The 23,241-nt window shown below is 41.2% G+C and overlaps 1 protein-coding gene across 4 annotated transcripts in view; it reads right to left on the minus strand.

The window, feature by feature from the left end:
• The window catches only part of PARD3B (par-3 family cell polarity regulator beta), a 924,313-nt gene that overhangs the window by 852,348 nt on the left and 48,724 nt on the right, over positions 1-23,241 (minus strand). Inside the window, exon 1 of one of the 4 annotated variants that reach the window (XM_064485062.1) lies at positions 21,705-21,786. The exons of the other annotated variants lie outside the window; for them this stretch is intronic. Coding sequence (XP_064341132.1) covers positions 21,705-21,716 — 12 coding nt within the window. The 5' untranslated portion in view covers positions 21,717-21,786. Of the gene's footprint in view, positions 1-21,704; positions 21,787-23,241 lie in introns of those variants that run through there. 4 annotated transcript variants of the gene reach the window in all.

Raw genomic sequence — 23,241 nt, forward strand, 5'->3', positions numbered from 1 at the left:
ATTGTTTGTTTAGGTCTTCTGCCCATTTTTGGACTGGGTTGTTTGTTTTTTTCTTATTAAGTTGTATGAGCAGCTTATATATTCTGGAGATCAAGCCTTTGTTGGTTTCATTTGCAAAAATTTTCTCACATTCCGCAGGTTGTCATTTTGTTTTACTTATGGTTTCCTTTGCTGTGCGGAAGCTTGTAAGTTTAATTAGGTCCCATTTATTTATTCTTGCTTTTATTTATATTTCTTGGGTAGACTGCCCTAGGAGAGCATTTTTGAGATGTATGTCAGATAATGTTTTGCCTATATTTTCTTCTAGGAGGTTTATTGTATCTTGTATTATGTTTAAGTCTTTGATCCATTTTGAGCACATCAGCTTTATGTGTAACAACTAAAAACTGGAAACAACCAAAATTTCCGCAGTAGGCAAATGGTTCAATGAACTGTTGTATAACCATACCGTGAAATACTACACAGCACTAGAAAGGAATGAACAATCGATACATGCAACATCTTAGGGAGATTTCAAAGGCATAGTGTTGAGTGAAAAAACAGCCAATCTTAAAAGGTCACATGCTGTCTGAATCCATTTATACAACACTCTTAAAATGGCAAAATTATAGCAAGAGAGAAGAGATGACTGGTTGCACAGGAACAGGTAAGTGGGAGGTGGGTGGCACAGGGTATGGTTGTGCCTGGGAAGGGAAAGCATGAAGGAGACTTTTGTGATAATGGAACAGTTCTATATCCTGCTTGTAGTAGGGACAACATGAATTTACACAAGTGATAAAACAATAGACCTAAACACATACTTTATACCAATGTCAATGTCCTAATTTTGATACTGGACTACAGATAACTAAGATTCTACCAATGAAATTAACCAGCTGAATGGTATACAGGTCCTCTCATGCTCTCTTCAAAACTTGCTGTAAATCTAGAATTATTTTTAAATAAAGACTTTTGTTTAAAAAATAAAATTACCATTTAAAAAACAGCTATCTATTAGCATACATAACTAACATGAGTTCTAGTAATTCAGAACTCAAGGTGAAATTTATAGTCTACCATCTCTGAGAAAGGATTGCCAAAGCAAGCGAAATGTAGTAGGAAATATTAAACCGTGATGTCTATATTTGCTAATGTCAAGAGAATCTATGTATCTTTCTATCTTAAACTACAGATTTCTACCCACTAAGTGCTCGTTGTACAATCAAGAACTTCTACCACTAATTCAAACACTTATTGACAGTCTACTATATGCAACAGTCTTTGCAGAGCGTAAGGATGAAGCCTAGTATTATGTTTGAGGTTAAAGAGTTGGACGGTCTGAATTCAGAAACTGGCCGGGCCACTGCTGTGCCAGCCTGGACAAATTGCTTGACCTCTCTACTGTATCATTTTACAGATGGCAAAACAGTCAATGTGACAAATACGACGTGCGTTGTAAGTAACATGGTATACCATATAAATAATAGAATATAAATGATTAAAATATGGTATCCTAACCTAACCCTACAATGATTAAATAAACTAATCCCTGTGAAGCACTTAATCTAACAACAGAACATACAAAGACTAAAAAATGTGAGCTATTTTTTATCTCAAAAAACTTCTGATTAATCAAGGGATAGAGTCCTATGCAGTCATTTGTGAAATTAAGGGGCTACAAGTACTCAGTAAAGAAGGCCATATGGAGACAACTTAAGTGTTATGGGAGTTCGGAGGAGAGAGATCATTTCAGATACAACAGAGTGATGCTGGCTTTGTGGAAGAAGTGGTGCTTGAGCGGCTTTTGAAGGACGTACAGGATTTCAACTGACAGAGATGCTGGGTCAGGTCTCTCAAGTCAGAGAGCATCACACACAGGGTACTAGAAGACGGCAAAGTGAGAGGCATGCTTACGTCCAGCCTTGCCAGTTACAAATTAGGACCTAGGCTGGAGGATTCCTGCTCAGATTTCACAGAGTCCCAGCCTCGGCCATCACTAAATATTTCCCTTACTAAGTGTCACTATATATTTGAAACTATAGGTATAATTTTACCCTCCATTGCTGGGCCTGTGTCAGAGCAGAAATAACCAGTTCTCCCTGATAAGATACCAAGAGATGAGATTAAAACAATGATTATACAAATCAACACATTCAGACACCAAAGTATTTGACACCCACCCACATGAATGAAAGACGCCTTTCCAACACAAGGTCTCGTTGATCGCTTTATAAATACAGGCTGCATCTAACAAAATAAAATTAAATAATGGCTTACCTACATTGACTGTTGAGTTTCTCTCCTCTTGCCCCTGACCCAAAGCCTTCATTTCAGATAATAGGACAGACCACATAAAGCTACTTAGGAAAAACTAGGTAAGAGTTCTGTGAATGTTTTACCGTGTTTCAGAATAAAACTAGGAAGTGAAATATACAGCTTTGTTTACAGGAAATTTCATAAAGTCAATATGATAGATTAAAAATGGAGAGAAACAGGTCAACATGTTAGAGACACTATTTTTATCCAACTTCTCCATTCCCAAGATATGTTGAGCACAGTCAAAATTCAGGGAGATTATTAATTTGGGTATTTGAGACTAGACTGCATTATTTGGCAGAAATACCATTCAAGAAGTCAGTTTCTAGGATTTATTAAAACATATTTCTCAAGAGGTTTGAAAGGGTAGGTGGGAGCAAACACTACACATATGGAATGGAGTAAAAGTTACTCAGTGTCCAGCTCAGTGCAAAAAAAATAATTGCACACATACAGACACATACCTGTACCTACTAGCAGATGTCCTTCATTTTTTAGAAGTTGTTCTCCTAAACCAAATCTTTTTTTAAAGGCAGTATATCTGATTTACAGTATGTTAGCTTCAACATAGTGATTCTACATTTTCATAGATTATACTCCAGTTTAAGTTATTGTACAATACTGGCTCTACTCCCTATACTGTATACTACAGTCTTGCATCTTATTTTATACCCAGTAGTTTGTACCCCTTAATCCCCTTTCCCTATCTTGCTCCTTCCCCTTCTCCTCTCTCCACTGGCAACCACTAGTCTCTGTATCTGTGAGTTCGTTTCCATTTATTAACTCGTTTATTTTTTAGATTCCACATTTAAATGAAAACATGTTTGTCTTCCTCTGACTTATTTCATCAAGCATGATACCCTCCAGGTCCATTAAGTTATGCAAATGGCAATTTCATTCTTCTTTATCACTAATATTCTGTTGTATATATGTATTGCATTTTCTTTATCCATCTATCTGTTGATGGACACTTACGTTGCTTCCGTATCTTGCTACTATAAATAAACGCAGCTATGAACACTGAGGTGCATGTATCTTTTTAAATGAGTGTTTTTGTTTTCTTAGGATATAAACTCAGAAGTGGTAGTGCTAGATCATAGTAGTTCCAACTTTAATTTTTTGAGGAACCTCCATATTGTTTCCCATAGTGGCTATAACCAATTTACATTCTCACCAAAATTATGCTAGGGTTCCCTTTTCTGCACACCCTTGCCAACATTATCTGTTGTGTTTTTGTCATTCTCATAGGTGTGTGGTGATATCTCACTGTGGCTTTATTTGCATTTCTCTGATTAGAGATATTGAGCATCTTTTCATGTGCCTGTTAGCCATCTGTATGTCTTCTTTGGAAAAAGATCTTTTCAGATGCTCTGCCCATTTTTTAATCAGGCTTTTTAAATTTAAGTATAGTTGAATACATCATTAGTTTCAGGTATACAGCATAATGATACAGTATTTTTTGTCAATGGTTTCCTTTGCTGTGCAAAAGCTTTGAAGTTTAATTAGGTTCCCATTTGTTTATGTTTGCTTTTGTTTCCTTTGCCTTAGATGAGAGAGCCAAAAAAATATTGTTACAATTTATGTGAAAGAGTGCTCTGTATTTTCTTCTATTAATTTCCTACATATAAGTCTTTAATAAATTTCGAGTTTATTTTTGCATATGGTGTAAAGAAATATACTAATCTCATTCTTTTACATGAAGCTGTCCAGTTTTCCGAGCACCACTTAAAAAGATTGCCTTTTCTCCTTTGTATATTCTTGCCTCCTTTGTTGTAGATTAATTGACCATAGGTGTGTGGGTTTATTTCTGGGCTCTCTATTCTGTGCCACTGACCTCTACGTCTGCTTTTGTGCTATTATCAAGCTGTTTTAATTACTGTAGTTTTGCAGTATAGTCTGAATTCTGGAAGGGTCATATGTGCAGCTTTGTTCTTTTTTCTCAAGATCACTTTGGCAATTTGGGATCTTTGGGCTTCTATATGAATTTTAGGATTATTTGTTCTAGTTCTGCCAAAAATATGAGTATTTTGGCAGAGATTGCATTAAATCTATATTGCTTCAGGTAGTATGGTCACTTTAACAATATTAATTCTTCCAATTCAAGAGCACAAGGTATCTTTCCACTACTTTGTATCATCTTCAATTTCCTTCAATATTTTACCATTTTCAGAGTATAGGTCTTTCACTTCCTAGGTTAAGTTTATTCCTAGATATTTTATTCTTTTTGATGCAATTTTAAACAAGATCATAAAAAAGCATTCTTTCTGATAGTTCGATACTAGTGTGTAGAAAAGTAACAGATTTTTGTATACTGTTGAACCTCATAAAGTAGTACTTCCTCCTCCAGCAGTGCCAGTGTACATGACAGGGTCAGTACATTTTTCCATAAAGTTCTGCAAACCAAACCAGGATTGGAGGAAGATGGGACTACAGCTACTGAGAAGAGTTTTTCAGGATCAGCATCACAAAGCAATTCACTAACAATACTAAAGAATCCAGATCTGTCCCAGCCTGGGTCATCTTAGAGCTGAACTACTTGATTTCTCACTACTACAAAACCTGAGGCTCCCAAACTTGCTTTCTATCCTTTCTATCTTTTCCTTGTCTATTGTGGAAGACAGCAATCCAAGATCTTCTTCCTTAACCTATTAGGTAAAACTATTGCAGAGACTCCTTTTCAAGATTTATTAATTACTTGCAAGCAAGAATTGGAATAAAAACAGAAGGGTTCTAAAAGTTATCATGCCCTAATGACATTTCACAACACACCCACTAAAATTTCTAAAAGACAACTGACAGCACGAAATATTACAGAGGATGTGAAGCATCAAGAATTCCCACTCACTGCTGATGGGTGTGTAAAATGGTAGTATCACTTAAGAAAACTTGTTGGTAATTTCTTTAAAAGTTCAACTCAATGACCTTTATAAGGTCAGCAAACTTGTAGGTATTAGCAAAGAAAAGTGAAAACATATGTGCAAAAAGCCATGTACGATAATGTTTACAGGAACTTGATTCATCATAGCTGAAAACTAGAAACAGCCCAGATACGTGACAGGAGAATATATGGACACACTATGGTGTAATCATACAATGTAATACTTACTCAGTAATAAGAAACATCCTACTAAAACATAGAACAAGGATGAAGTCTCAAAAATATGCTGGGACAAAGACCAAATGCATGTGTGATTCTACTTACATAAAATTATAATACAGGTAAAATTGACCCATTTTTTTATAGTCAGTTCAGTGGTTCTTTATGGGATTGGGGGACTTAGTTGGGAAGGGACAGGAGAGAACTTAACGGGTGATGGAAATGTTTTTGATAGCTCACATAGTTGATAGCATTGTTTCTCTTGGAATTACAAAGTTTCAAATAAGAGCCAGCTGTTTGTCAAAGGGAAACCCAGAGCCACTGTCCAGCCATCCTTGGAAGTGTCACAAATGTAGGGTCATAGAAAGAGGAGCCAGGAAGTAAGATGGTAGATGGGTGCACTGCTAGAAAGAATAAAAGGGGTGAGGATCTGAGTTAGTGAAAGGAAAGAAGTCAGTATGGGAGGCATGCCTTCCCCTGCATGAAAAAAGTCCTAGACAATGGAAGGGCTACCCAGTAACCTTTTTATGCCAGTATAGGAGACACTGTTTACACTCTGCAGTATCCTAATTCCTCTACTTCCAGAAATTGCAGGAAATAACCCATCATAAATTTTAAAAACCTACTCTAAATAACCTAACCATAAAGTTAGGCATTTCAAGGATGTCACTTCGGGGCCAAAGCATCTAATTTCTGCAGGCTTTTCTTACTTTGCTGTAAAGTCCATGAAAGCCTGTGTTGATGCTGAGCTCCATGAAACGCTGGGCCAACATTCAGAAGACAGCTACCCAAGAGTGCCCCTTTGGCCCTCAGCAGTCTAAGTGAACGAGAAGTTAACCTGTTTTGTTAAGACACCAAGTATGCGGGTTGTTAGTTACCACAGCATAACCCAGATTATCCTTACTAATATAGCCTGTTTTTCTCTTCAACGTATTTCTCAAATGAATCCATTCAAAAGGAATAATTTCACAATTATGTATAGGACACCACATTAGCTCCATCAAGCCTCCCAAAATAACAGATTCAGTCTCTACTCTCAAGATGACTATGGTCCAATACGGGAGGAAAGCCATGTATTGCAATAACCAAGACATACCAGTGTGATAGCTGAGGTAGGAACACAGCACCAGGGGAGGTCCAGATCTGACACCAAGTATTCTCTGTAGGCTACAGTAATCCACAGGTGCTTACATTTCTAAATAATTAGAACTGCATTCTCTATGTAATTTGCTAAAAATGTAGGTAAGTATCAATATGGAGAGAGGACATTCAGAGTAGTCTAGAGAAAGTCCTATTTTCCTCTCCCCACGCCCCACTGTTTTAGCCACACCAGCATGGAGATCCCTCCCCATAGTGAGCCACCATTACTGTCAGGAGCACGCAGCTGGAACACCCCTGCATAGCTACCATACAGTAGAGGGCTAAATATATAGTTCGTGTTCTCACACCCTCTTTTTAGTGTCAACATATGCAGGTATCCCCTGAGTTCAGATCTGGCTTTAAAACCTTCTCATGTCCTCCATAGCACCTGCATTATTTCAGCATACCACCTAGGCAGGAACCATTCACTAATATTCCCGCTCTGTTCCTTTCCAGCACATGATGGCATCACACTGCCTGTCCTCTCTGAAAGCAACGTGCATTGCTTTGGCCAATGAATCATGAAAAGCGATGATATATGCCACTTCTGGACTGTGGCCTTTAAGAGCTAGCTAGTACATGAGTCAATACAGTATTTTTCCTGCTCAGTGGTTGGAAAGCTGTGTCAAGATGGAGCTGTCAGCCTGGGTCCCAGAGTGGCCATGATGAGTAACCAAGCTCCCTCCCAACTCACACTGAAAACCCAGAGTAACCAAGAAATAAAACTCGGCTGCAGTAAGTCATCTGGAGTCCAGTACCTGGACTATCCTGAGACAACAGTTATTTCTGAACTATTACCTATGGCTGGAAAATTCTTTTCTGTCCAGGCTTTCAGACTTCTTTGCCTCCTGCCCTTCATAGCTTTTGTGAAAGAAAAAAAATGAAAAAAAAATGTTGGCCTTTTATCAGAATTACTAACCAATTAAAGGACTCTCTCTACTCCAAGTACTTGACTCAAAAGTCAACGAATACAATTTTTTCTCTCTTACGAGTTGAAGCCAAAATGACAGAGCTGCCTATTCCTAAGCTATTCATTCTGAGACAGAGGACTAGAGGCATGGAGGTGGGGAAGAGGCAGAAATGAAGAAAGTACACCTGGCTAAGGGCCCAGAGAGATTATGGAAACTGAAAGGGTTCTAGAAGCCTTCAGCATGCTAGTAAGCATTCTCAGTAAGCATTACAGGCCTTTAAAGGTGAAAATACAGTTCAATCAACCAAGCAGATACTTTTGCAGGAATGTCCAGGGGCTTAAAGTAAATCGGGCTGTGGGCGCAAATGAAATAGAGCTCACCGCTTCCTTCTGGTACTCTCTTCACTCATGGGAGGCAATCTGTAAGCAACTGCCAAGTGTATCTGCTTCCAGAAATGCTTTGTCTTTTAGCTAATATTGGGGGGAAGTGAGGACAGATAGATACTGTCATGAAAGGGCAGAGAAGACTCACAAGTAAGGGTAGGGTTTACACGGTATTTCTTGGTCACTTAAGTATTAAAAACGCGGTGATTCTACTTAAAGTTTGGAGTTAAACAAGCAAGCAAATAAGCCATCTTTACCAAGAATGAGAGCTGAAATTGGGAAATTTTTCTGTTACGTGCCAAATGAAGGGATCTGGGAGATGATTATATGCAGAAACTTTCCAAAATACCATCTCTTGGAAATAAAATGTTGTCAAGTCATTCATACTTCAACTATAACAAATGACTAAAACGTAAAGTTTGGAGGTAAAACAGCCTCTGGATCTTCAGGCCTGAAGACTTCATTACATCCCATTTTGTGCCCTCCCCCAGCACCCAAGAGGGCAGAATAGCAGATGCTTCATGAATACTTAATTAATCTAGCAGTTTAAGGGCCTTATTTCAGAAACACTGTGATCTAATCAGCTACCTTTCTCTGCTCCATGATTTTCAGTTTTAGATTTGTCCCCATGTCAACACATGTGAACTCTCTTAAAATCAAAGAGGACACACTAGGACTAAAAGCTGGCGTGACTTTTTGGTGGTGGCTCCAGTGAGGCAAAGCTGAGATTTGTTTATTAATCCCCACTTTTCTCCACTGACACTTCTCTAAGTAAAAAGAGAAGTGGGCCTAAAATCTAAGATCACCCTTAACAACCGTACTGTATCTCAGGAATAATCCATTGGCAAGTACAACAGTACACTAAGCTGATCCTCACATAAAAATCCCTGCATTAAATTCATCTAATGGAAAAATCAAGGCATGTTATCTTTGCACATTAATCTTAGAAGCACACCTCACTGAATGACCACAGCAGATCTGTTACCTCCAAGGGGCAGGGCTGCTTGAGCAGCGTCACTGACGACAGCATTTCACGAGGTATTCAGCAGTAGCATGCACGCCACAGGTGGAGATTTGTAGAAGGCTGTTCAACTTCTGTGCCTAATGTGAAAGACACTTGCAAAGTTAAATAATTGGTCTTTAGTGGTGTTTTCCCCTGCTAGGCGGCAGTTAAGTCTCAGGCTCAGTGACCTGCAGGTAGAGTCACTCACCCTAAGACGACAAAATTAGACCATTTTTATAAGGTAGGGTATCAGGTGTGTGTGGCTTTTATTGTTATCTATAAGCAGTTTAGGGTCTCTAAAGGTATATACATTTTTGGAGGAAACCAGATTGCTTTTGCAGGACATGCCTGATACAGTACTAAGATCGGTTCACATGGCTTTAGAAATGAACGCCCACACGTCATTCTGACGGTAGCTTGCACTTAATGTGGAAATAAAGCAACCCTACTACAACCAGGAATGTCGGCTTATTTCTCCCTACCAATGAGTCAACTTCCAACAGGCTGGGTCCCATCCATGTGAGATGCCCTTTAGCTCTTGTTTTTGTCATGTCACTCGCCCACGGTGAGAAACGCTGTAATCATAAGGGTGTGATACTGGTGACAACGGCCATACTGGAGACATGCTCCAGACATTACGTCCTTCTCAAAAGAGGAAATGAGGGGACCAGAAAAGGACAGCTCTGTTTTCAGCCACCAAGAGCCGATGATGAAATGCCTGCCAATTAATTCTGCTGCGACCATCCCTCAGCTCACACTGAGAACTGGAAGACATGAGCTCAGCGGTGGTCATGCGATGAAGCCACTGGAGGTGCTCATTTTGAATGCAGAGTGATGTCCAAATGCTGACCTTCTCCAGTCACGGCATTGCAACCCTGCTGAAAAGCCACAGAACCAAGAGTCGGCCCTCCTTTAAAAGGGAATAGGAGGAGGTGAGGAATAAGACTTCCCTAAAAAAACAAAGAGGGCACAGCCAGACATCAAATCCAGGTGATCCAGGGCAGGAAACATCTCAGCGAGAAAGGAAAACAAGCTAATGTAGAGGCAACTAGAAGAAAAGACAGAATCATTTATTCAGGAAAATATTTGTTGCATAACTACCAGATGAACAAAAGTTTAAAAAACAAAAAATCAAAAGTACAAGAAAGAAAAATATATTCCCCAAGGGCAGTAAGCAATGGGTAGGAGTTAGACATACAAGTCTACAGACTACAACACAAGACACTCCTACGTAAAACTACAGGGGCTCAAGTCTCACCACCCCTTTCCTTTCTGTTGTTACTCATTTCCTGAGTCCAGTCTCATGTCAGCAGTCTAGAACCTAGGACTGCCTTCAATGCAAGAGACATTCTAAAAAGTCACACTAGAAAATTAGTCACTTCTTATCTTACTCCGAGGCATCTGCATGATAAAAAGTTGCTGAGAAAGGAATTTTCCTGGAGACAGGATCCCTGACCCAAGTATCATCATCCTTGCAGTTTGTGGTCAAATCCATTGAAGTCTGATCAGTGTTCCAAGCACTCTAAACAGCATTTTACTCACATTGCTTCAATTACATGAGTCTTCACAGCTCAATAAAGTATCATTTTATAGATGTGGAAACTGAGGCTCCAAATCATTTGTCAGAAGTCCTTCCAGAAGCAAGGGGCAGATCTGGGTTTCAGATCTAGGCTCCTGTGACCCCACAATCCATGGGCATTCTATGCCTCAGCCTTCTACGAGACACACTGCTTCCTCATCAGGCTAGTTTGTAATCCCAGGTGAAAATTCAGGGGCATGAATACAGCCCAGTAAGAAGAGCTTTAAGTTCAGACAATGCGTTTGACAACAAGAGACAATGGATGAGGAAATACCCTCGTCTGTCCAGGGACACTGGAAGATACCTCTTTGGGGAAAGTGAAGTTATGAGGTTTACAGAATCCCAAAAGAATATTTATGCTGGTTGCTTGCTTCTTGGTTCACACTGGCTTGCAGACTGGGTCTTGTCCAGTTCCCCTCAGAAGACCTAGCCTGTGCCCTTCAGGAGAATATGACCAATGTCTGCCTGGAAAGGCACCAGAAAACAGGTGGCATTTGAACTGTGCCTTGAAGGGAAAAAAAAGAGTTGCCAGGCAGAAACAAGTCTCGTCTTAGCATCTGTGATTTGAGTCTATCTTACAGGCTAGAAGGCAGCTTGCAAGAATCAGGGTGAGGTCAAAACAGCCGGTTTCTGCAGGAGGCACTATTTATCTGTACGAATTCACCCTGGCCGTAGTGTAACCCCTAACCGTACAAGCCTTCCAGAAGGAATGCTAAGACAGCACTGCAACTTGGCAAAAGAGGAATCTTGGGAAGGAGAAAAAACATTTTAGAAATCTGAAAGACTGCAGATGGGGAAATATAACAGATGATTTTTTTGTAAGGGAGAAATGTGAAAGGTTTAGAAAAAAGGTAAAAATAAAAATAGACTGAAGGTGATAAAGTTTAAGAATTTAGCACATACTGCACACTAATGTATTGGCTGAATGTAATATAATGTGAACCTTATGCTGAAATGGTACATTCCTGTCAGTTTCACTGGAGACCCCCCCCCCAAGTCTAGGCGACACAACCCAAAGTAAGGCGCAGACCACTCCATGTGGGGCTTACCACGTGAGCTCATGCGGCTCTTAGATTATGGCCCTTAATGACTCCACGCCCAGAGGAAAAGGGGTCTAGTAGTTGGAGATCTTTGCAGAACAGTGTTAATACATTGAGGGAGGGGGTGTTAACTGCTGGATTCTCAGCAGCCAAGAAAAAGCTGACCAATGAGAGAAAAGCAGATGATTCTCAGAGAGAGTTGAGGGGAGATGGCCTGCAGAAGGCCACAAGAGTCAGACTAAACATTGGCCAACCTGAGAGAGCACAGATGCAAGAGTATTTAGTGATACTAGTCTAGAATATAATGACCCCCGACCCAAAGATCTCCTAATCCCTGAAGATGAGTCACGGTTGCAGACAGAAGTAAAACTGCTAGTCAGCTGATTTTAAAATGAGAAAGTATCCTGAATTACCCGGGTGGGCCCAATGTCATCACGAAAGTTTTTAAAAGTAGAAGAGAAAGCTGGAGGGGAGAGGCAAAGAGATTGTGATGTGACAGGAGGAGGCTTCTGAAAATGGAGGATGGGGCCATGGGCCAGGGCACACAAGCAGTCTCTAAAAGCTGGAGAAGACAAGGAAACCGAGTCTAGCCGACAACTTCCAGACACGAAAGCAGCCCAGGTCCCCTGACCTCCGGCTCTGTCAAGCACGGCGCTCGTGCTCGATTGCTGCAGCAGCAGTGGGAACCACAACATCGCCCTCCTTCCCAGCCACCCCTCATCCCCCAGCAGCGAGTGAGAGAGCCTGAGGTCAGCAACTCGGGAGCACGAGCACGAGGTCAGAGACGAGAGGCCGGCCGTGTCCCCTCGCCCCTTGCTGCTGACATCCTCTGCAGACTTCAGCTGGGCTAAGTGCATAACCACTAACTCTGAAAGAACTTCGAAGTTTTGATACATTAAACTGTATCAATTACTGACAGGAGAGCATTTGATTATTTCAAGTTGACCAGAGAGCCTGGGATGTGCTGCACATTTCATCCAAAGACAAGGGAAGCACCAACCACATGGAATAAATGTAAAGGGACAGTGGGGAACAGGAGTACAGTTGTTGGCTGATTATCTCCCTTGAGTCTTGCTTATTCAATTTGACAGCTACATACAATGAAGAAGAACGGGAAAGCGTGAGCTCAAACAAGGGAAAAGGATGACGAATCAGAAACAAGTGCCTACTGTGCTACTCAGATGTTTGCACGTGAGAAACACTAAAGAGTGATGAAGGCACTGTAAAGCTGTAGAAAAATCTAAGAATGAGGAAGTGTCAAATAATGAAGTAGGGGACTATAGATTATATTAGGGATATACACACTCAAAGAAGAGCAGGGGTTTATAATAGCATGAAATCAAAAATGAGTCAAAAATTTCTTCAGTTGGACTCCACTGCTGAATGACTGTGTCCCCCTCCCACAAATTCCCATGTTAAAATCTAAAAATCCAATGATGGGATGAGAAGGTAGAGTCTTTGGGGGGTGCTTGTGTCCTGAGTAGGGCCCTCAGGGATGTGACTGGTGCTCTTGTGAGAGGCCCCACCGAGCTCCCGAGCTCCTTCCTCCACGTGAGGTTACTGTGAGAAGACGGCCATCAGTGAGCAGGCAGGTCCTCCCCAGACACTGAATGTGTCAGCACCGTGATCATGAACTTCCCAGCCTACCGAACTGTGAAAACAAACATTTGTTGTTTTATAATCAACCCAGTTTATGATATTGTTACAGAAGCCTGAAGAGACTAAGATAAACTCCAAAAGGAGGTGATTTCGAGAGAAACCTGGTGAGCTACACACAGGCACTTCTCCTGGTAACCTCCCCATGGCCCCACCCTCCCCCAAAAGAAAATGAGTGAATTTTAAAATATATCACGTCACACAAAGAGTAGAAGTGGTAATCCTCACAAGTGAGAGGTGGCAACACAATCTGGAAGGCTGAAAGCAGGTAGATGGGTAACAGCTGGCTTAACAAAGCAGAGACAGCCAATACCTGAGCCAGTATAGAAGCCAACAAGAAGCAAACCAAAGATCTAGGACCCGGAGGCACCAGATGCCCCAAAGGTGGAGGCAAGGACTGGAAATAGAGAACTGGCTGACACTACACCAGCAATCATTTCCCCCAGCTAAGAGGAAAATTAGAGGTTTACTCTATGGAGAACTAAAGCCATGGAGGGATGTGAAATCTGCAGACACTGAACACAGCTGAGCACATGTAAAGGCTAGGAAATCAGATGGAAGTCTGCATTAAAAATGAACAGGTGAGGTTTTCTCTATCTCACTTCTCACTCTAAGCATCCCAGACAATAGCTGGCCAAACTCATGCCACTGAGCAAATACTGCATCCATGAAACAAGTCATACTTTAATATAAAGAGTCACAAAGCAACTTAGAAGTTAAAATTTTAATGGCAGAAATTTAAGATTCCATAAAGATAAACCTCAAAGACTCAGAGTAGAACAACAACAACAAAAAAAGGCAAAAATAAGTGAAAGATAATTTAGAAGTACACTACAGAAAGTCCAAACAGCAAAATAAAAGAGCCACAAATAACTGAAAAATTGTATGTGCTGGTGGGGAAGAGAGCCTTAAAGAAATGTTTCCCCAAACTGAAAAATAAACCTATAGACTTAAAATCTCTAACAAATGATGAAAATGCCTAGCACAATAAATTCTCTGCAAGTTCACATCATGAACTTGCAGAGAATTGAGAAGAAAATGGGAAGGTTGGAGGTGCGAGGCAGGTAAGAGGAGGCTTTCTCAGCACTAACACTAAAAACTGAAAATAAAACACAGTCTTCTAAATTCTAAGAGAGTTACTTCAACCTGGAATGTCTCATCTTGATAATCAAGTATCAGTAAAGGATAAAGATATTTACAGACATGAATGTCAAAAAAAAAAAAATCCCCACCAAAAAAGCTCCCAAGAATCCTCTCAGAAGTCTACTAGAGGTGTTTGAAAGTATTTAAAGAAGTATCACTAAACAAAAAATGAGACCATTACCAAAGCCTGCAAAATATTTGTATAAGCAAAAAAATTAAATTATAGTATGTTATGTGGCTCAGCTTTGAACTATATTTCCTAGTCATACTAATGTAAAAACTGCATATTGACTGCACCGAAATTTTTAAGTTAAAGCACAGAAGGTGGGGAGGGAGGGCTAGGGGATGTAAACTAGGAGGAAGGAATGAAAAAGAACTATGCAAATCATTGTATCAACCAAAAACATCCTAAATTTTAAAATCAAAAAATATTTACTCAGGCAAATTGCTCAGAAATGAGAAGAAGCATTTAAGGTTGAAATTGGCTGCCACTAAGGAGTAGGAAGGTATGGAACATGAAATTGCTGGTATTTGTGAAAAAGCTATTACATGTAGTTTTAAACGTCTTGCTTCAATTAGTTTGAAATAAAATTTAAAAGATTTCAAGTATCAAGTAACAGAAAGGGAATATACATTTAACTTTATAGACACATTTACCAAAAAAATACACTTGCAAAGAAATTCGGAGTTTGAATTTTTGTTGGCAAAGCAAACCAGGCTATTAAAAAAATCTAAGAAAAGTAAATATTTGTAATTTGTGTGAATAAATTCTGCCCATCTTGTTTTAAACTAGATATAAATGGAAAGAAGAGCGACCTGTCTAATGATTTCACCAAGGATCATAAGCTGGGGATCCCCAGACTGATTCAACCTGCAGACCTACGTGTGCTATTTGAGTTGTAGTTTTATGTTTAAAAACCAACTGCACTGCAATAGGATCCAGATTGCTATCTTCCCTTCTAAAGGCAAAAATATGGCCATGGACAGCCTGTGTTCCACCGAGGCAACAACCAACCAAAGCTGAGCAGGGGCAGCCCAGTATCTCCCAACACTGAGCATCACACTTTCCACTACCAAACAGTGCATACTTCCTGCACGTGCTGCTGTAAGAATAAAGAAGATAGACCAAGAAGATCCCATCTTTCAAGGATTATCAGACATATCACATATTCGTAAAAATGAAAATTCTCATGGTCTAAAATGCAATTTCTCCAAAACCTTGTCCAACACCTGCAGTGTTTTAAGCCTGAAACTTCTGGTTTAAAAGTTGATAGGTTTGAAAGAAACATTCATTTTTGCTGTGTCCTGCAAGCTTGCATTCATATATTTTAGTTTTATTTGTGTGATACATGCAGATGAAGTTAAAATAAGCAGATCAGCATATTTTAAAATAACGTCAGACTTTTTTCCAGTTTAATCTAACTCTGTATATATTAAGATTAAAAAGGAGACCACTTCAGTGTTTTCTTCATTTTACTTTGGATTTTATGATACATAGTATAATGCTTTTCATGCAAAAAACCTGCAGTTCTCAACCTTTGAATGGGGATGAAGGAAGAAGGGGAAAGGCAGTGTAACTTTGAAACAGACTATACTAGTTTTATTTACATGCCACAACACAATCTCCAAACAACCTCTGCCTTTCCAAGTAACACTTTAACTACAATGGAATGCCACATCAGAATTGAAAGCAAGATAAAAGGTAGATGTCCTAATCTACTGCTCTACATAGCATTATTCATGACAAGGGTTTCCCGCTTTCTCAGACAGGGTTCAAAATGTCAACTTTAACTATGTAGGAAATTTTAATAGGATGTTTCTAAACGAGTACCCTAAGAGAGCTACAAGGATTTCTTCATCTGTAGCACATTCAGAATGACACTAGCTACTTCTTACCTGGCTCCAGGAGTAAAGAAAGTCTCCCAACCCATTTCCTTTAATTCTTAATGCATTTGGGCTCCCACTGAGCTAACCACTCCCCTAGCAGGACAGGAGTCAGAATAAAAATCTTGTTGTTTTGTGTTTACAAAACAACTTTGGGGCAAGAAAGCTCTCTCTGAAGGCCTCCCTGCTCTGGTTGCAGAAATACTCTGCCAGCAAGGTGCAGCTCTACCCTCTGACTGCCATCGGAGGGGTGGCACCAGGGAAGTGGTTTAGAACAGCAGAAAATGCAGTGTTGGAGCCACCATTTTCAGCATAAATGATGAAATATCACTGAGGTCTTAAAATTCTACAGGTTTTCAAACATGTATTAATTGAACTTTGTGTAATAAAAATACAGCTATGTGAATAATAAATACTTAAGATTTCTGGGCAGCAGTAAAGCAGACAAGATCAACTGGCCGTGTATTATTCTCCAAATGCTCAGAGGGGAAGAGACGTTCACCTCCGGAGAGCAGCCTCTGTGAAGGCCAATGTAGCCGAGTGATTCCAGAGAGAACCCAGGAACAAGCAGCCAGAAATATGCTGATAAACTAATGAAATTCTTGTCAATATCTGCCACATTAAACTGAAAAACAAAATAAAACAAACAAAAAACCCAGGTTTGATCATCCTGCAGTAATACGGAATTTTAATTCTTCCTAAATACCATTCTCCAATTGCAGAACATTCTGCAAAATATTTGGGGGTTTACTTTAAAAAAAAAAAAAAAGGATGTCAGATACATCATGCTTTAAACTTGATACTCTCAAAAACTTAATTTTAAAAGTCAAAACTTTCTAAATAGATCCAAAAGCCAACTGGGGAAAATATCTCAAACACTTCAAATTTAACTTTAGAAACAAAAGTATGAGTAAAGCTGTAACTTTTAACCAGGATATCTTAAAAGTTTTGTAAACTCCAGAGCAATACAGCAAGGAATTAGCTGAACTGAAATTCCGTCATAACAGGATTTACATAGCACACGGAGACAAAGATTATTGAAGTACACAGTCTCAATCTTTATTTTAAATAAGTTTCCAGTTTCTGACCCACAATTTAACACGATAACCATTTCCTATTAATCTGAGAAATGTAAATTAAAGATTAAAGTCCTTTTACCCTCCCCAATAGCATCACAATCATGCAAACATACATGCATTGTACACGTATGTAGCTGGGGGTGGGGCATGATAAGCAGCATGTGAAAGTCAGGACATCATAATCTGAATACTTCCCAGCTGACTGACACCCCCATGCAATGACCTATGAATGTTACCAGCACTCCCAGCATTACTGAGCCAATCAGTTGATTTATTTGTGCTAATAAGAGTTTATGCTCCCAGGACACATTACACTCTAATCCTCCCTCAGTCTCCTTCCAGGCATAACCCTGAGAGAGACCCAGCCAATTCAGAGCAATTCCATTCGGCTTGAGATTCTGGGAGCAAAGAAGCCTTCTGTACAGCTTTACTCCCAGTGCCCTCCTCTTGAAGAAAGACAGACAGACAGACAGACAGACAGACAGACAGACACACACACACACACACACAGACACACACACACACACACACACACACACGGTAGAAGAATGGGAAAGGGCAGATACTTCTTTCCTGGGAAAAAAGCCAGAGTGAAAGTTTTGGAGATATAAACATGTAACAGCTAGTGGAGAGCCATGGAAACCTCCCCAAGCAAATGTGCTTTGCTGTAAACTTTCCTTGCCCCTTCCAATATTTAGTGTTGTGCTAAAGCAAATATTTTTAAAATCCACAAGCATGTGCTGTTTAAAATGCCTAAAATTAAAAACAAACAAATTCCCCCTTACTGCCCATCTAAAACCAGCAAGACATCCACTCTATCACCACAGATATCTGTCAAGTAGCTGGCTGCTGGGGACACAAAGTATTCTGCAAATTTCCCCTTGTCTCTTCTGCTAGGACTCTCAACTGAGGGTCCCATTAAACCTTTGACATGAAGCACAACGTGGCACGCACCAGGGCCTCTTTCTGGGCAGAGGCTTGCTCAAAGTCCCAGTTGTCAAAGGGGGTCCAGCTCTTTAAAAACACCATGGCTTTCATAGGATTACAATTTACATTAATAGATTCTTCCAGGCATCTAGTGCAGCCACCCTAAAACTCCTAAGGAACAGAACTCTAAGCAACCAATTCAGAGTTAATCCCCCTCTAAGAAAATCCCTTAACCAGGTCTCTGGTAGGAATGTGAGGCCACACCCTTCACTGAAGCTCTCTGGCGATTTGGGCCAGCTGAACACCTCCCCAGTCAGAGCCACACCCGTCAGTCCCCTGGCTCCCAAATCCTCTGCTTCCACTGTACTAGGTGATTTTTTGACTTCCTTTTCTGAACCTTGATATACTTTTTCCACATCACTCACAAAATGACACGTATACACACAAGCACTGCTTTGTGGGCCTTACAAGGCCCAGTTAAATATGTAATGTCGCCAACTTAACGTGTTTTACAGAAGCCCTACTCTGCTGACACAATCAACCAGTCAGTGATGACCCAGGCCCTTTACCTGCCAGTCTTCTCTCTAGCTGGTTATTCCCTAACGCTCCAGCGCTTCCGTCTGGAGTCTAATTTTTAGAAATCCTTAAAGCTAAGTTCTGTGGTGAGCCTTCCTAAGGCTTACACTATCAAACAAACATTCCAACTGCTGTGTTTAATCACTTCAATCTTTCATATACGTGATAGTCTGCTTCTACCAATTTCCTTTTGATCATTATCTTAAACTTTGAGCTACTAAAAGCTATCATACATTTATGGACTATCTCTCCAATTCGCCAAGATCATTATCCCTTTAAATTATTAAACCAATTTGGTAAACCCCAGAAACCTAGCGGCTCTGCCAAAGATTCTATTTTGCTGTCCCCGCATGGTTGTTCTAGGACGCTGGAACATCCTCATGTCTTACTAAGTAGCTTTTATTTTAAAGCAAGAATGAAAGTGGAGGGTAGGGGAAGAAATAGCTTTCTTTAAAGGGAAATATATGTAAAAAACATGAGAACATTTGAGGTTTTAATATTTCTTTAAAAAAATCCACACACACAATGTAACTGCTACTTCATGTCTTTTTTTGTTTTGTGTTCCTTAGGCAGGATAGCATCCAAATGAGATCTAAAGGAGTCTCTCTAGTTCACCTGAAGTGAATGCTACAACCTAATGAGATGCACACAGGTGAGGCTCTGGTAGCAGTTTGGTCCTATTAACTCAGCAGCATCTTCAGGGAATAGGTGATGAGACCAGGGAATCATCTGTGGTCGCCATTGGAGCTTGTTCACAAACTGTTGATTCTCCTGTTCTGAGAACACAATACAACCACACTTCACCGCCCACATGAGCTTGGGTTTGGCCATGTGACTGGCCAAAGGAGTGTGAACATAATTAACACAGGCCTCTCTGTGCAGAAGCTTTCAGAGCCAGAACATGGATTCCCACCTCTTTTTCCCTGATTTTCTATAATCACGGAAACCTGTTCTAAGATGGAGCCTGGTGGGGGAGGAGGGTGTAACTCAGTGGTAAAGTGCATGCCTAGCACGCACGAGGTCCTGGGTTCCATCCTCAGTTCCATCCTCCATTAAAAATAAGCCTAATTAGCCCAACAAATAAATAAATTTTAAAAAGATGGCACCTCCAGCAGCCAAGACCCCAAATGATATAATGAGCAAATCTCCTTATGACCCACAAGAGGCTGACAGCATCATCAGAAATATGTAACTGAAGCCACTGAAGTTTTCAAATTGTTTGTTATTGCACCATAATCTAACCTTTCCTGAACCATGACCAGTTTTAAAAACCAATATTAAAGGCACAGTATCGCCCTCAAGTATTGATGAGAAAACAGAAGGACCAAACATAAGCTCGTTTTGGTCATGAAATGAGTACGATTCCAGCTTCCATCTATGGAAAGCCCTCTAAAGGCTGCGGTCAAACCACTTTCTAAAAGAGAGGGCAAGAGAAGTCGGCTTTCCACGGACAGGCAGAAGCACGAGTCAAGGTCAAGACAGAAAACACGGAAACCATGGAGACAGTACAGGCGGCAGCTGAGTGAGGCTGCAGCGGGGATTACAACAAGAGTCACAGGATTACACGAAGAGTCACAGGAAATAAGGTTGGAAATCCAAGGTGCAACACAGCCTGACAGGCCTTGAATCATAAAAATATTAACAGCAACAACAGACACCACCACCACATCCCAACGCACTTGCGGGCATGACGCAGCAATTCTCCTAACCATCCGCTCAGGTAGATACTATAAGCATTCCCGTTTCACAGGTGAAAAGTACAGAGCAGGCAAATGGAGAACATCGCCCAAGGTCACCAAGGGAGGAAGTCAGAGAGCCAGGACTCGGACCCGCAGTCTCACTCCAGGATCTGCGGCATTAACCACTACACTAGGCTTCCTCTCACAGACTCCAGACCACCTTCTACACAGGCAGGGAGACCCAGCTACACTTTCAGGGAAGAGGGTCCCCGGTCAGCATCATGCTTCAAGATGACCTGCGCCATGAATAAAGTGAATCAAAGGAGGAGGACCAGTGTGTACGTAGAGAGATACCAAAAGGGATCACTGAAACGAAGCAAGTGAAAGATAACGAGCCACTGAACTAGGATAGTAACTAGCGACTGTGAATCAGTAATCCAGAAACGCGCAGCGGAGTCACAGCAGCGTGCCTTCTGCCTCTGAGAGAAGGGCAGCCAAGAGCTGGCTGCAAGTTCTCTGCCGCCCTTCTCATTGAGAGGGAGCTGGACGAAGTCCGCTCTGCCCCCGGCTTTCTTACGCACTTGCTTGACAAGAAAGACTGTGGCAGAAACGATGCTCTGGGCCTCCTGACACCAGGTCGTTAGAAGCCCTGTGGCTCCTGCCTCGCTCTCCAGAATCATCTAAAGCTCAGGGCAAATTATTAGGATCCCTAAATCACCTTTGTAGGAAGTACAAATACCTTGCTAAGAAGCTTTGTCAAAAAGCCCCAAGAGATCACGGAGAGGGCCCAGCTGGGCCCAGCAGCCTTCCAGCTACCTGTGCTTAGGTGCCAGAAATGGGAATTCAGCCACCTTGGACCCTCCAGAACAGCCACTAGCTGAGTCTCACCACCAAGCAACCCACCCAGTGGACCCCGTGTGGAACAGAAGCATCCCCCAGCCAAACTGGGCCTCGTTCTTGCCCGACAAGCCCATGAGATGTAACAAAGTAAACATGCTAACACAGTACGTTTTTGGAACGGCTTGCCGGGCTGGAACAGACAACGGAAGCACATCGTTTATTAAATGAATCCTCAAGTTCCACCAACTGTCAAAGTCGCTGGGCGCGCTCCGGCCCTCACTTCACCCCGAACTGCTCAGAGCTGGTGCATCTGGGCCCAAGGACTGGCGTTGTTAGCAAGCTCCACCGCCCCAAGGGCTTTTTACGTTGAAGTTTGAGAAAGCGAGAATCAAAACCACCTACGCGATAAAAAGCGGTAAAAACAGAACCGAAAGGGCTGGTTTGCCACAAAGAGAGGGAGAGAAAACCTTACCTCGTTGCTCATGTTCGGCTCCGCTTGCCCCGCGCGCGCTCTCCACCCGGCGTCCGGAAGGACCGCCTAAGGAAGCTGGGAAACACGCCCCGCCCCAAGCCAATCGCGGGGCGGGGAGCCCAGGTGATTCCAACGTGCAGCTGGGATTGCCAGCCGCAGGTTGCCAGTTAACCAGTAACACTTTCCTGCTGTGTGAGCAGGAGAGGGGTAAGAAAAAGCTTTCCTAGGAAGAGACTCACTCAGAAGAGAAAGAAAGGTTTGGCTTGATTCCCTCAAAGCTGGAGGGATGATCTTCAGGCAACACTTGAGTGAAACAGATCAGAAAGCATTACAATGGCTCCCCTTCCAAAAAATCTAAAATTACTTGCATATGTCTCATTTTGGTCAAATATGATTTTAAATATGTAAATCTTACATCTCTGGACATGTTTCAGCAAGCAGTTTAAAGCACATGACTTTCAGGAGTAAATTTTAATTTCTGCTTTTAAAGAATCATTTGGAAAGACTGGATGTCAAACAGCTTTGAAAGGGAAACGTTAATTTTAAACAAGCTTAGCTTTTGCACTAGGCCACTGGCCACATCATAGATTATATTCTCTTACTGAGTTAATATTAAAACTTTTTTTTCCTAATACAAAGAATTCCAGAATGGAATCTAAAAATATTAATACTTAAAGAATTTGTACAAAAATAACCTCCACCCCTTTTGTAGCAAAGAATTGCCCTTGTCCAACTCTCCGTGGTGAGAAAAAGCACTCAGGATGTTAAAGGCACAAGACTGTAGGCCATTTCCCATAAAAATATATTCTCTCTGAACACTGTTAATATTCAGAGATTAGAAAATGAGGTCATTAATGATAAATGTAATCATCCCAGCAGCTGACTTCTCAGACTCATCACCAAATGCCATTCAAGTGTGATGGAAATGACCCAGAGCTCTTCAGTAAATATGTATTACTCACCCGGCAAATGGTACTAACTACAAGCCAGGTAGCAGTGGGTCACATGAAAGGAAATCACCCAAAGGCTGACCACAGAGGAGCCTGGATGAGCCAGATGGAATCACTTAAGTTTGAGCCCAGGTGGAATTATCCTAGCAAGGCATGAGGCGTGGCTCCTACGGTGGAAACAGCCAGAAAACGAACACGGACCTTTCATACCAATGTGAAGCGCTACTTGAACTTGGAAGTGTTTTTCCAAACTCCTGTTGGTGTGCACTGCATGCTTCACATTCTTTCTGCGCAGAGTCCCTTTTGGAATTAGCCAAATGCCCTTGTGGCAGGAGTGTATCAAGTGCAGTCCATAAAGCAAAGTTGCTATCAGGACGTAGTTAACAGGCATTACGGGTCTACGTTTTTGGTACACATGATTGTTAGCACAGTGAAAAATGTTCTATGGTCTGATCTAAAGAAAAATAATATTGAAGTTGGGAGGGTACATTTTCAGTGTTTTCATTATCTGTCCCTGATGGTCCTCAGAGATCCAAACAGTTCAGACTTTGTGGATTACTTCTCAGCACTTAATTTGCCCCAACAGG

Source organism: Camelus dromedarius, chromosome 4, assembly GCF_036321535.1.
Source record: "Camelus dromedarius isolate mCamDro1 chromosome 4, mCamDro1.pat, whole genome shotgun sequence".
Lineage (NCBI taxonomy): Eukaryota > Metazoa > Chordata > Mammalia > Artiodactyla > Camelidae > Camelus > Camelus dromedarius.